Raw genomic sequence first — 15,027 nt, 5'->3', positions numbered from 1 at the left:
AGGATGAAAAGTACTTGACAAGTCTCTTTTTCATTAAGATTTTATTTTTAAGTAATCTATACTCTCAACATGGGGCACAAACCTACAACCCTGACATCAAGAACTGTGCTCTATCAACTGAGCCAGTCAGACACCCCAATACCTGGGAATTCTTCATACTATTTGGGAACATTTTTCCAAATGTGGGGGGAAAAAAAAGAATGGTTGGAATAGACCAGTGTTTTTTAAACTCCCTTATATTAAAAATCACTTGGGGCTTTTGTTTAAAATTTAAAACTCAAGAACTACTTTTCCCGCCCAAGGTTTTCTGCATCTGTCCATCCGGGCCTGAAAATGTGCATTTTCCAACATCAAACACATTTTCGAGAGGCTGGATTAAATTATCTTTGAGGTTTCTTGTTCCACGCTCTACAGGAGGCCAGAATTAAGCCAATTTTAGAAATCTGTTGCCCTGAGTGAAAAGAATGGGTGTGGCAACTCTTTGTCTGAAATACATCTATTGCAGAGTCGAAGCATTCATACAAATACCAAGAGGCCAGAGGAAAACCTCTTGCACAATCTCCCGGGGAGAACATCCAGGAGAAATTCCAGAATTGTTCAAGTCAAGTGACCCATACATTTTCTAGAGTTAATATGTTTCAGGGTTGTTTCAGGGATGAGTGGCTTGATTTCCATACTTCCGACAGGACAAGTGCCTCCTGGACTTGGGGCCTTTGCATATATGCCACATCAACCCAAAACACCAGCCTCACAACGTGCTGGCAAAGTGGGACCCTTTTACCCACTGAAGCCCTCCTCAGCTGTCAGCTTCTCAGAGTGGCCATCCGATCTCCTCTGCCCTGTGCCTCCCACCTCCATTTCTCCACCAGGCTTATTCCCTTTAGCGTACTCCCCACTATCTGACCTCATCCCTTTTCCCACTGACCATCAGCACATTCCTCCATGCAAGTGAGTTGGGTTTTCCTCACTTCTCTTATGCCCAGCCCCTAAAGCATCATTCATTCTATATGTATCAGGACAAAAGAAATAGCCACAGAATGATTTAACAACGCACAGATGTGTAGCAATCTTTTTCTTACGACAAACACGTTTGCCGTGTGATAGGTGAAACATAACCAAATCAAGGGGGAAATAGGACTTTATTATAACAAATAAATTTTATTTTCTTTCTCCCACACAATTTAAGAAAACTAGACATTGCTGTAAGTTGGAAGAACATCTGAGTTTAGAAATGGGTCTTTGCCTTTTTGTCCATGATGGATTGTTGGCTAGAAAATCAGAGGCTGGCATTCAACTAATAGTTATAGAGCATCATCACACAGTGTTAATAGGTGTTTCATATAGTGAAACATATAGTTTGGCCATGGCCAAGAGAAATTTGGGACACAATAGAGCCACACAAAGGGTTTATCCAACACATGTGACCGTCCTGTTCTCCAACTTGCCTTCCCTAGAACTTCTCACGTGAGCTGGGTTCCACAATAAGCACTTTGAGAAAAAATGCAGAAAACCAAATATTTAGACCACTTTGTACTCAAATGATTTCTAAAACCTCCCACTTCTCATTCAAATCCACAGTGACAAATTCGCTTCTCTCTAAAAAGTGAGCAATGGAAAGTGAAACCCTTAAGATGAAGGTGAAACTCTTAAGGTAAAGGTGAAGCTGACGACGTGGCCTCATTCACACACATTCAGGTTTTATCGCAACTGTGGCGTCTGGGAAGTTTGGGGGTAGTGTTTCTCAGCAGGGGGAGGAAGAACAGGGACATCCTACTGTGAGTCTGTCACCCCTTTTGAGGCAGTACCATGGCGAGAAGTCACCACCAGTGGAAGTATGGTGTGTCTCAGGGGCGAATTGAGACACTCAAAAAACTCAAGAAGAGGACCACTGAGAGGCGATACATGAAAAGACATTTTCCCAGTGAGGTCTTCAGCTCACCCAATGCCAGAATTTTTTACTTTCTGGGATGGCTCAAGCAAAACTCTAGCCCCAGTACTTTTTTTTTTTTTTAATTTTATTTATTTATTTGACAGACACAGATCACAAGTAGGCGGAGAGGCAGGCAGAGAGTGGGGGGGAAGCAGGCTCCCTGTTGAGCAGAGAGCCCAATGCGGGGCTCAATCCAAGGACCCTGGGATCATGACCTGGGCCAAAGGCAGAAGTTTTAACCCACTGAGCCACCCAGGTCCCCCTAGCCCCAGTACTCTTAATACCTAAGGGTAATTAATATATGTGAACCCACTTCCCACATCTAGAAGCTTCCAAATCAGTATATTGGAAACTGTTCTCAAATTTTAACTTGTAACACTGTCCAAAAGTATACCATGGGACTAAGTTTACCAAACATCTAAAATCATTATGAATCACGGCACCTATTTTGTGGATCTAACATTTCTTTTTCCATTGTGAAGTATGGTGAAAAATCCACGTAACCCAAAATTAAATAATTTAAATGTCCTTCAAATGAATCACCTATTGTCTTTCAACTATTTCTGAGCTAAACAAAAAACATTATTTTACTCTCTCTAAATAAGATATATTAAAAAGCTTCATGTCTTTGGCATTACTAGAATACGGTATTTAAACTTTGTACTTCTCAGCATAAAATTGCAGTCACAGCAAGATGAAAAGGGAGCCCACAGACCCTGCTGGGGTAAAATTCCACTAACAATGTCAGATTGTGGCCAAAAACTAAATTTTGTCATGCAGCTGGCAATTAATGTACCAAAAATTTACCAGCCCATATATTTTTATCAGTCTACCTTCCCCAGAGGAAGTAAACAGATAATAAAACTAATGAAATCACATTTCTTGACCACTCTCATCCAATATAAATTTTTACTTGTCCTTAGTGGATTGGACAATGAACTATTCACAAGGCCATTTCAGTTTCTGGGCCCGTTAACCATAGAGGAGTATTCTAAGATACGGGGGTGTTCCTAAGTCAGCAAAGTAGATCCTGCTTTGTGATGGACAGCCCCTTAAGTCATTAGCAAGTGCAGACCAGGGGTTGATGGGCCTCTGTTAAAAACTGGTTTGCATCAGCATTTCTGTATTCTCCAAAAACACAATGAAATACTAAAATTTAACTCTCGATGCAAAAGATGAGAAATTTCTCAGTCTCATGCAGAGTAGAAAACAAGGGGCTACATCCTTAGGCAGTAGGTCAATGAAAACTGGGTCAATCACAGCAAGCTGATAGGCCCAATGCCTTCTGGAATTCATGAGGAAAGCATCTCTTCAAGTTTGGCCTGGGGCGCTTCTGCATTAGAATCACCTGGGGACTTACCCAGATTTAGGGCAAATCTCCTCTAAAAGACCTACATTTTAAACGATAAATGCAGAATCTCCTGGAAATCTGCATGTCACAAACCCACCAAGTGTTTCTGATTCACCATAAAGTTTGACAATCACTACAGTTGACCGACGCAATAACAAGGTCTTAGCTTCTCCTGCACATGAACTCTAAGATCTGCAAGGTATTTAGAAAGCTGAAGTAACATCAAATGTACAACATCCCCAAATGTTGTGATGACGTTGGTTTAAAAGGTGACAGATGAACCCAGCCAACAGAACTTAAGTCAGCCAACTCCCACACACTACACATTTGACCCCTACTACACAATACGGTGCAGCATCAAACTAGAAACATGAAAACATTAAAAAACAGAAAATGGACAGCCAGCCATGTGGGTGTTCTGATGACATGGGAATTGGCACCATAAGGTAGAACGGACTTGTGGAAAAGAGGACTCTTTTCTATTCATTCCCTTCACTAGGTGGGGAAAGGAAGAAGACCCTTCCCCAAACCAGGTCTCTCCCTTCTGGAGTGCTTCCCCTGTCCCCAAAACTCCCACAGACCCAACCTCCTGACTCAGGTTCCTTACACTGATCTTTCTGGCTCATTCTCCCGCCCTGGAGCTCTTGGGAGAGGCCATGCTATGTGGAACTCATCAACTGAAGTATGTTCCCATTTGCAAAGGGTAATACTACAAGGGTCGTGAAGCTTCATTCAAATGTTTAAAAGTCAAGCTACAAGGGCGCATGCTTCTTCCAACTGTTTAAATAGGATTGAAAAACCCATTTTAAATAAATTTAAAACTTAATGAAATATTAAGAATCTGCCCAAACAAGGACGTACTTGAACTCATTTTCCCCTTTTAAAATAATATAGAATCAGTGCACATCTAGAGAAATGTCACCAGTTCTGACAAGAACCCACTCAAAAATGCCAAGACATCAGCCACTGTGGCTATTTCAGACCTCTGGAAACTGGTTCCCTGCGGCTGGGTTAGGGTGGCTAGGATGGGCTAGCTTAAGGCTGACATCTGGCACGAACATGTTACGTTCTGAATCATGTTTCTTTTTTATGTAATTCTGGCTCGGGAATCCGATACAGAGCAGCTGAGAAATAAATTATGTTGCTGAGGCTGAAGACAAGGCACAGAAGGATGGCTCCAGCTATCTGAGGGAAAGACAGGGGCCTGGTGTATGCCAGGAGCCATTCCTTCCTCAGAGTCTTGTCCAGAAGTATGGCTTCCATCTGCATGTGAGTGGCCAGGATCACACACACATGGAACAGCTGGTGACTGTGACCTACAGCAAACACAGAAAAGGCCACCAAGATCAGCAATGAAAAAGGAATGGACTGTTGATTCTATACTGTGGCCTGTAGACTCGACATGTTATGCTGGGTGAAGGAAGCCAGGCACAAGAGACCATGTACTGTCACATTCCGTCTATGTCAAATATCCAGAAAAGGCAAATGTGCAGACACGAGGCGGATTCGTGGCTACTTCAGACTGGGGGCAGGAATTGGGACTAACAGCACACAGGCATAAGGGATCGTACCGGGGCAATGGTCATGTTCTAAAACTCATGTATGCAGCTGGAAATATCGGAATTGTATAGTTGAAATTAGGGAATTCTTTGGTATGGAAAGTATGCCTCAATACATTTATTTTTAAAATGCAGTGTGAGGAAAAATAAAAAAGGCCATTGAGCGAAGCAAGTCCATGTTTCAAATACCTTATCCACCAGTCCTGTGTTTCCCGGTAAGGGTTCTGGTCTCACATTTTGCCAAAGTTCACCTCTGCAGGGCCAGCACTTCTCAGCTCGATTCTGACTTCGGTGCCAAAGGAGAGGCCAGCTAGACTTAGGAGGTGGCCTCCTACTGCCGGTTAATCCCACACATGACAGGGGACACTTCCTCCCCATGCCCTGCAGGACGCTGGCTAGCCAGCAGAGGGGGCAAGGGTGGGGGTGGGCAGGGATGCGCTGAGTTGGTGCTGGTGAAGAAAGGAATCCATTGCCCAGGGCCGAGGACTGTGTGTGGGACAACTCTCAGAAACCAGAAGATGAGAAGACAGCACGTGTCATGGATTGACTTGTGTCTCCCTCTCCCCAGTTCTGAAGGTCAAGGTCTCAACCCCAGGTACCTCAGAATGTGATCGTATTTGGAGATAGGATCTTTTAAGAGACAATTACATTAAAATGAGGTCACTAGATTGGACCCACGGTGATTGGTGTCCTTCTAAGAAGAGGAGGTGGGGCCCTGGGCAGGCACATACAGAGAGGAAAGACCATGTGAGCGAGACCAAGAAGAGGGCCATCTGCAAGCCAGGGAGAGCAGCCTCGGGAGAGCCCAATCCTGCCCGACCTTGGTCTCAGCCTCCCGGCCTCCAAAATCGTGAGAAAATGCATTTCTGTGGTATGAGCCCCAAGATCTGTGATTCTTTGTTATGGCCATCCTAGCACCCGGATACAACACAAGAGTTCAAAAAGGATTCTTTCAGTAAAAAGAGATAATGAGGGGCGCCTGGGTGGGTCAGTGGGATAAAGCCTCTGCCTTCGGCTCAGGTCATGATCCCAGTGTCCTGGGATCGAGCCCCGCATCGGGCTCTCTGCTCAGCGGGGAGCCTGCTTCCTCCTCTCTCTCTGCCTGCCTCTCTGCTTACTTGTGATCTCTGTATGTCAAATAAATAAATAAAATCTTTAAAAGAGAGAGAGAGAGAGAAGTCATACACCCAGGTCTTACCCCAGAGTTAAGTATTTGATAACTGTGTCCCAGAAAGGGAGCAGCCTGGGCACCTGCAGTCTGGAGCAGAAGGAGAGACAGGAATGGGAGTGTGGGAATGAGAGCCCTCTCCGGTGGGTGGCCCATGAGCCCCTTAGGGCAGGAGCTGCCAGCCCCTCGGGTTGTGTCCCCTGGGGAAGAAGGTGTGCCCAGTCGAGTTGCTCCTGCCTCACTCAGGCTATACTTGGGGGCTGGTAGGATTGCCAAATCCATTCGGGATCCAGCAAAGTGCTTCTTGTCCAGCAGAGAGCCCTGCTCTCCAAGGACACACATCCAAGCAGAAAGAAGTGACTAGCTGAGCTCCCGGAGGCACAAACCTGTCTCCCACCAGAGCAGGACAGCCAAAGACAGAAAACGCCATGGGCACAGGATGTATCTGAGATGCGACTGCAGCAGGAAAAGTGATCTCAGCACTCCGGCCCCCCCAAGGAACGTGGAAGAACTTTCTCTGAGCCGGCCCTTACCAGTCAGCACCTTGGCCCACACTGGAGAGGGAGGCTCATGTCTGGCAGACTCCATGAATGCAAGACAGAGAACTTTCCAAATCCCTTGTTGGTGACCTGTCATTAACAATTGTCTGGCAAATGATCCTTCATAGGGGTGTCTTTCTGCTCTGTACCCCGAGGCCCAAGAGGATAGGACTAAAGGTTAATGAATGAAACATTTTAGGAAACCAGGGCGTTGGCAAAACAAGGCCCGGGACAACTTTGCCTGCAGCCGCCAGACGTCAGATACAACCCCTCTGTTTCACCTAGTCAGGGCTGGGGAGGTGTACATGGCTCCTGCTGGCAGGTTCCAGTCCCCTGGCCCTCCTGTCTCCTTCCTTTTGCGGGGGAACCTGCCCTCCCAGCCTTTTGGTCTTTGCAATGCCTCCTGGTAGGAGAGAGCAAGTCAAAGAGATGAAGATCTTTTCAGAATCAATGAAGCAAATGTGGCCATGTCTCAGGTGGGAGGAGATGGAAAATCACTGGGCAAAATGGGCTTGGGGAGAACTAAGGCCCACCATTCAAGGACAGGGGCTGACCTTTAGATGCCCACAACAGCTTATCTAAGGAACACTGGTCCCTGGGACTTATCAACCTCACCAGAAGTGGCACCCAAGGGTGCCTCCTCCAGCCAGTGCCCACCCCACCTCCCTAGACAGGGAGGGAAGGAACTCTCCCAGCAGGCAGAGGTCCCGCGGCTCACACGGCCCCTCCCCCACCACATCAGTTCTCTCACTGTAGTGAGCTCAGGTTCCACTGGAGAGTCGCACAGCCTGAGTGCTGGGCCGCCGGCCCCAAGCTTCTGGTGTGGGATGTCTGGGCGGGGGTCTGAGAATTTCCATGTTCCCAGATGATGCAGAAAATGATGGTCTGGGGGCCAGACCTGAGAACCACTACTCTACCAGGCCTCCTGGCCCCACTGCGCCCACCTGAATGAGACAGACACTCTCCCCTCTTTAGCACGGTTCCTGCCATCTGGTTGCCTCAGAGCCAACTGCACTGTCTGTCCTGTTCTTCTCCGGGGCTGCCCTCAGTGTCTGTTCAACAATGGGATTTCATGTTCTGGGTAAGAATGGCACTCCTGGGCCCCATAGCCCATAGGAACGGGCTAAATCCTAGACCCACCTGCTCTCCATCCTCCCCAACCTTCCCCTGCCATCTGCTGGCTGCATACAACCCGATCTCCAGTTCCGCTCCCCCTGGCCTGCTCCTAAACAAGCTCCTGAGGAATGCTGCTCTCCCTGCCCCTGCTTCCCCTTCACACTGCACACACTGGCATCTGTCTCTGGGTTGGAGGACCCTGGGCCACAGGGCCTCCCCACCCCCCACCCCCGCCACACTCACCAATGTAGTCGAAGCGACCGGGTGCCAGGCGCTCTGGCAGGTGTGCGGAGTAGAAGAAAGAGGCCAGGAGGGTCATGGCCATGTGCTTCTGGTGGTTCAAGATGGCTTCATTCTGTACACCCTCCCCAGGCAGCAGGAACAGCTGCGGGCAGTTAAGGAAACATGAGGTCTTGCGCCGAGGCCCTCTCCCTTCTCATCGCCTCAAGACATCTCTGAGCACATGTATGGACACCACAGGCCAAGGCCCTCATGCCTCAGGTCTGTGGCTTGGAAAGGGAAGTCTCGGGGACTGTGGGAGCAGAATTCCCATCCTAACTGTGATCATCCGAGACCCAGGGCAACTGTATTTTAACCCTCCGAATGCTCATAAAGACCTTTGGGTTATTTAGGTACAAATGAAAAAGAAAGAAATAAAGGAAAAGAAAAACCCTAGTAGACCTATTGCTACTCTACTGTCTGGCGGTAAAATGTAAGTATAGTAAAAAGTGGTCTATTCACCCTTCAACTCACCTGTTACCAGAGAGTCTCCTGCTTTCATGTTCCTAATTAAGGCTGTAAGGCCCAGAAATCCCTGGAAGGCCTTCTGAGTCATCAAAATGTATTAATTACGGCCATGATGCTGTTTAAGAGTTAAGCATAGCTTTTGTATTATCTTTGTGAACATCGACAGCTGCCACCACTAACCTGGGGCACGGGGCCAGCCCCTTTCTTGCGTGATTTCATCAGAGCCCCGCCTCAACAATTACCATGAGGCAGACTCTAGCTTCCCATTTTGCAGATGAGGAAGCCAGGCCAGAGGGTGACATGCAAACCACAAATGAGCAATGACGTCAGGATCCGGATCCAGGCAGGATGATTCCAGAAACTGTGTCCTCATCATCATCATTCAGGATGAGACCTCCCCACCCCACTGCCCACTGTCTGCCGCAGCCGGGCACCAGGAGCATACCGTCTCCATAACGCGGACCTCTGTGGTGTGATTTTTTTGGTGCATTGGACCCGCCGTTCTCTGCTCCGGTTTCCTGTGCGTGTTCTCTGTCCCTGGGGAAGGATCAGGGGGATCTCCCCTGGGGCCCACACAGGTGGAGCCTGCTCTGACCCTCCCTGTTCTGTCCCTGCTTCATGCATCAAACCTCAGGCTGCCCCTGGGAAAGGAAACCCACTCACTGGGTGCAGGTCATGTTCTAGGCATGGCTGAGCCCTTCAGATCTGGGGATTAAGTGAACCCTCCCCTCCCCCGCCCCCATGCAGGAGGGGATGTTAGCCTCATTTACAAATGAGGAAACGGAGTCTCAGAGAGGTTGTGTGCATTGCCTAAGGTCACACAGCCAGTGAGGAGTGGGACTGGGATTTGAACTCGGGTCCATCTAATTTGAGAGTGTCTGGACTCTCCCCCTTCTTGTGTCCCTCCTACACCCTCTTCCTGTTCTCTTATCTATTCTCTGTCTAATCCTCATCTATCCTTAAGACCCCCATTCACATTTTTTCCTTTGCTACTAGTATGTTAATTGATGATAATACATAATGCGTTTATTGGACACTTGTCACTGGCTAGCATTTTATATGTTCTCTCATGTAATCTTCCTCACAGGCTGATGGACCAAGGTGTTACTACCATGCCTATTTTACAGCTGAGAGAAACTGAGGCACAAAGACAGCATATAACTTGCCAAAGTCCTATAGTGAGTACATATTAGAGATCTGCCTCCAGAACCTGCTCTCCCGGTCCCTCCACTAAAGCCCAGGTTGCCTCCCCTATGCAGCCCTCCATGATTACCTCTGAGCCCCATCAGTGCTGGCCACTGATGCATCGTCTGTGGTCTGGCATAGCGTCTATGTTCCTGCTGTCTCCTAACTATTATGTACCCTCTAGTAAGGAAGGTCTCGACTCCCATGTGCAGTGACCAGCATGGCGCTCTGATCCCCAGGAGCTTAGGATACGGAAGGGTCCCTGGTGTTGCCAACAGGGAGGGAAAAGATGGAGCCTGGCCCTTACCCTGTAGAAGATGGGGAGGGAGTCCCAGGTGTAGGGATAAGCAAAAGCAAGGATGCGAAGCATCTTACAGAGCCCAGGCTTCTGGATCTCAAGAAACCTAGATCAGGAAAGGAAAAGGGGGAAGAAATGGGAATGAAAACATTTTCATTAAATGACACATGTGCATGCACATTATGAGTAACCGAGGGCAAGTCATCAACAGAAGGCAAGTATTTGGGGCAACCTTCCTCTGAGGCCAGCAGCTTCTCCACTGGCCTCGTCTACTTCTCCTGCCACGATGGCTGCATGTGGGAAGGCCTCAGGGGAAACCATCTCCTGGGGCTGCATCATGAGAAGCAGTGGTGTCCAAAGAAGCCAGGAAGGAGGTACTGGGCTGGAAAGGAGCTTCAGGAGGCAAGTTATCTAAATGCCAGAGCCTTTTCGAAATCCAGTAACAACAAGACAGGGAGACTTGTGGGGTGTGGGTGGCCCCCAGGCATAGGCCCCTGGGGCGAGCACGTCTGGGAAAGATGAGATGTCTGACTAGTTAGCTGTCCAGGTGACTGCTGTGCAGAAGCTCTTGGTTCAGGGAAGTGTTTAATGACTTGGGAGAAGGTTCTGGAATCCTTAGTGCAACACCCAGGAACACTAGCCTGGGAAACTGAGTAAATGTGGCCTTTCCCCCTCCACTTCATCAACCCCCTCCAGTCCGAAGATGAACCAAACCCTAAAATGAGTGGTGCTGACTGTGGCAGAGAGGGCAGTGCCTCCCAGACGGAGGCTGATGGGGCCTCAGCTGGCTTGGGCCCAGCCAGGGTGGGACTGGCAGCTCAGGGTGAGGGAGTGGAGCTGCGCAGATGGGCAGGCTGGATACAAGGAGGGCAGGAGAGGAGCAGGGAGATCTCTGCACAAAACCACAGCCCTGCACTGGGGCTCAGGTAAGGCGTGCTCAGGCCCCAGGCCACTAGACAGGGCAGGTCCCTGCTTCAATACCACAGTGTACTGTGGAGAGCTGGGTCCTCCCTCTGTCCCGACAGGGGTCCCCACAAAGGTGGTATGCAAAGTCAGGGCGCCAAGGCTGGTGGGATGGCTGCTCTGGGACAGTGAGTCAGACAAGGGAGGCCCTCCCTGACAGTCCTGTCCTCAGCACGCTCTCCAGCTGGGATGGAATCCATGTCCCACCACCGCTCCCCACCCCTGTTCCCCAGATGCCCCATGCCAGCCCACAGCCTGCCCTTTTCCCCACCAAACACAACCTATGGCTCCACCCAGCCCAGGCCCTTGACCCCTGGCCAGGTTACTCCTGTCCCCATAGCTGGTGCAGTCACCTGACTACAAAGCTCTCTGCTCCCCATGTCCTTTGGTTTGGGACAGTGCAGAGATTCCCACATCCACCCCCTGAGCCATCAGGGGACTCTCGTGTCCCCCAGGCTGATGTGTTTATCTAGCCCTCCAGGAAACCAAGCCTGAGGATCCCTGCTCCAGAGTAAAAGGCAGCTGCCGTGGGCCCCAGGGAAGCCCCACAGCCTCCAGGGATAAGCTCCAACTTTCAAGCATATGTGTGCATGTCTCTCCTTTCCTGACCCCATCCTAAGACAGAGAAACACAGGGCAGGCAGAGGGTAGAGAAGGAAGAGAAGCTGAAGAAAAAGGAGGAAGAGAAATAAGGGACCTCAACTTATCATCCTCCCAAACCAGACCTGCCAGCCTTGGAGTAAACCACCAGCACTGGGAGAGGTGAGGCCACACCAGGCCATGAGTCACAGGCAGTGTCTGATCTGGACAGCCTGGGTTCGAGTCCTGCCTCAGCCTTCCGTGATCATGCGACCCCCAGCAGGTTAGGTAACCTCTGTGCACCGCAAAGTCCTCACGTGTAACACAGGGGCCACAACCGTACTCCCTCATGGGCTTGTTGCAAGGATTTGATAATCCATATTTGCAAGGAGTTGCTCACGTCACAGAGGAACGCTTGATAAATGGCAGCTTTTAATAAAAGGTGTGTAGTGGGATTCATTCTCTCCCCATCCCCACCTTAGAGCTATAGCTATGCCAGGGAACAGGAATAGGAGGAAAGAGACGGGTTCTGGGAGACTTGCCTAAAGTCAGATGAGCTGATAAGAGGCGAAGTTAGGATTTACACCCAGGGCGGTCTGGCTTCCAAGTTTCACACCCCCACCCCTCCGGCAGGCTGAGCCAGCCTTGGACCACTACCCAGCCTTCATCCTTGCCTATACCCGCTCTGCCCCAGGGTGAAAATGGGACACACTCCCACTGCCCTCCACAGCCAGAGCCTGTCTCAACAGCCTTCACAACCTACCCTGGCCAACCCAGTCCAACCACAAGCCCGCTCCCTGCTCCCCATGCATGGTCACCATCTATCTTTCCTGGGCTCTAAGAGGCTCACTATGAAAGCACGCTCTTTCTGTGACCACTTACACAGGAAGAAAGCTGGCTCTGGCTGGCGAGGGCCATCCCCCAAACCATGGATTTCCTGTGACTTGAGACAACATTTCGCCCGGCCTGATAAACTGCTTCCCCAGGGGCAAACGAACCAGCCTCTCCATCTGCCAAGCCGAGTCTACAGGGGGAAAAAAAGGAGAAAAAGCAGAACAGAAGAGAGACAGCAACAGAGAATAAATGGCAGAAGGGCCAGCAGCCACAGAGAGGGGCTTCCCACTACCAAGGTGCAATTCCAAAGTTAGCCACAGGGTGTCGCCCCAGCCAGAGATTCCGGGAAGGAGGGGCAGGAGCTGCAGAATCCTCCAAAGAAAGCACTGGTTGCCCCCCGCCCCTCCAGTCTCCAGAGCCCCACCTGGTAAGCCAGTCCCTGCACAGCCCAATGGAGAGACCGGTTTACAGGAAGTCAGGCCTCATCTGCCTAGAACCAGGTTGGCAGGAAGCACTGGATTTTGGCAGAAGCCTCCACCAGGAGAGGGTCTGTTCTAGAAGCTGATAAATCTTGTTGCAACAAAGCCGGCTGGAGGTGCAAGCAAATTCTGGAACCAATGCTTGACCAGTGGGCCGTTGGAAACATTCTATTGCAGAGGGATGTGTGTGTGTGTGTGTGTGTGCATGTGTGTGGTGTGGTTATGGCTGTTTTATTGTGTGGGTGACATCGCAGAACACGGACATTTCCACGTGCTGGCCTCTGGGTCTAGCAGCACTTTGTCATCTGGCTGAGCCCCCAGAACCCCTGACTGCCTGTGAGCCTCCTGCCTCCAGCTCTGACCTCTGAACCCCCTCCCTGGTCTGCTGTGGGCCGCAGCTCCACCTACCGCCCCGGCATGGCTCTCATGGCGTAGCCCACTTTCCACCAAGGATGAAAAGTTACCTCTCTCCCTCACAGCACTGACCACAGGGCATTTCACTGGGCAACTATTTGTCAAAACAAAACAACCTCTGGACACATTGGATGAGTGAATAAAGAGCCTACGGGACTTGTGATGGACAGCAAACTCTGGGTGACTGACGTCCTTAGGGAGTGAGAATGCCTTGCTGGGCTTCTGGGTGTCCAGCGGGATAAGCAGGCCAGGTCTCTGTCACCCCATCTTGCTCTGAGAACGACAGAGATGTCATGTGTTCTCTCCATCTCCCTTCTCAAATGCTACAGAAGCAGCAGGTGGGTTTCTGGAACATTCATTTGCACTAGATTCAAGGGAGTCCACCAGTGCTCTATGCGGAGACTGACCTCAAGGACAGGTAGTAAAATGGAATGAATGCCACTTAGACCGTGATATTCTAGTAAGCACGTGAATAACTAAAAACCGCCCAGGACATCTGTGGTCTGCTTTTTGCTCAAGGAAGGAGATGGCCGTTCTCTGACCACTCCTGGATACATCATGGACTGATGGAGCCCGGGCCAGAGGGAGGGTGGGCTTGGGGGAGGAGGAGGGTGAGGAGAGAAATCTTGGAAAATACTCTGAAGCACTAGCATGGTAGAACACCCCGAGACATCTTCTCAAATGTCCTTGTTTAAGGTGAAGCCAGAAGTCCATGAAATCTGGGACCCCAGGGGGCCCTGGCCTTCTCTCCACCTGCTTCTCCTCAAGTGAATGGGGGCTGAGTCTCTCTTGGTCCAGGAGCCAGCTTTCTCACTCCTCAGACACTGAAGACAAAAAAGGGAACGAAAACAGGAAAGGGAAGAGGACCAGGCAAGAAGGGACACCAAAGGACTCTCTGATGGGACATCCCACTCTGCCTCTGGACCTCTTCCTAGGCTTCTATTCCAGCACAGGCTCCCACGCCTGCAGCCACGGACACACCTGGAAGCCCCTCATGGCATGGCCCTCCTGTGGAGATCACTGGCCTTCGCCAGCACAGGACCAGGACACAGCAGGGCACACGAAGCACGTCAAATCCCAGCCACAACCAACAGGAGCTAACAAGACAGGATCATGACTCATCCAGGGACCAGAGCTAGGGGTGTCCTGTCCACACATCTGTGCCCCATGCCTCCGGGCCACGCTTCATCTCTCCTGGGCTGTTGCTGGCATCGTGGTTATTTTCTATGTGTGTTACGCCTTTTCTCACCCGAGGCAGGGCCCAACCCCCTCCTCCCCATCACCCCTGCAGCCCTGGAAGCTCCAGCCTGGCACAGAGGCTTCGCTCCAGAGTTTTTAGTTGACAGGTGTCCTTGAGAAAGTGGGGAGGAGGCAAGAATAACCCGGTGAGGTCTGATTGGGTTTCCACCCTGAGGGCAGACCCCCTGTCCTCACAGCTGTAAGGGGGCTCTGCATTGCCAGGGAAGGGGAAGAGAGTTCAGCTCCCACTCCCTCCCTCCAGGCTTGTTTTCGGGGGATGAACAAAGCCTGTTGTTGACACTGGCTCTAGAAATGAGACGCCCTCCCACGCAAAGCAACTCCATGCTCCCAACCGGTCTCAAGACAGGCAAGCGGAGACAAGTTGGAGCAAGTGTTCTTGATGCTCTTTAAGAATCTCTATCCTTCCATTTTTTACAGAAAACCAGCTTGTCCAGTTTGTGAAAACTGCTTACCTTTGGTCCTATGACACCCAAGTGTCACCCGAGGAAAGGGAGAGCCACAGTGATTGCAGACAAGGTAGAGAAGCTTCCCTTCCCCCCACTTTCCTCCTGGGGCGGGGGGGACAGTGGTTCATCAGGGAACCTCCAGCTGGCTCCCCAGAGCTGA

General features: G+C 50.3%; 1 protein-coding gene across 6 annotated transcripts in view; it reads right to left on the bottom strand.

Moving 5' to 3' along the window:
- Positions 1 to 176: 176 nt before the first annotated feature.
- Positions 177 to 15,027, bottom strand: part of PAQR5 (progestin and adipoQ receptor family member 5) — a 74,928-nt gene continuing 60,077 nt past the window's right edge. For 3 of the 6 annotated variants that reach the window (XM_045067433.1, XM_004758587.3, XM_004758591.3), the window contains 3 exons: positions 9,903 to 9,999; positions 7,907 to 8,048; positions 2,121 to 4,597 (listed from right to left, as the gene is read on the bottom strand). In XM_045067433.1, the coding sequence (XP_044923368.1) occupies positions 4,356 to 4,597; positions 7,907 to 8,048; positions 9,903 to 9,999 (481 nt within the window). In that variant the 3' untranslated portion in view covers positions 2,121 to 4,355. The other 3 variants (XM_004758590.3, XM_004758589.3, XM_045067434.1) reach the window with 3 other exon arrangements.

The sequence above is a fragment of the Mustela putorius genome, unplaced genomic scaffold (genome assembly GCF_011764305.1).
Source record: "Mustela putorius furo isolate JIRA1106 unplaced genomic scaffold, ASM1176430v1.1 tig00003896_pilon_pilon_pilon, whole genome shotgun sequence".
Classification (NCBI taxonomy): Eukaryota; Metazoa; Chordata; class Mammalia; order Carnivora; family Mustelidae; genus Mustela; species Mustela putorius.
This window is presented reverse-complemented; position numbering and strand designations above follow the sequence as displayed.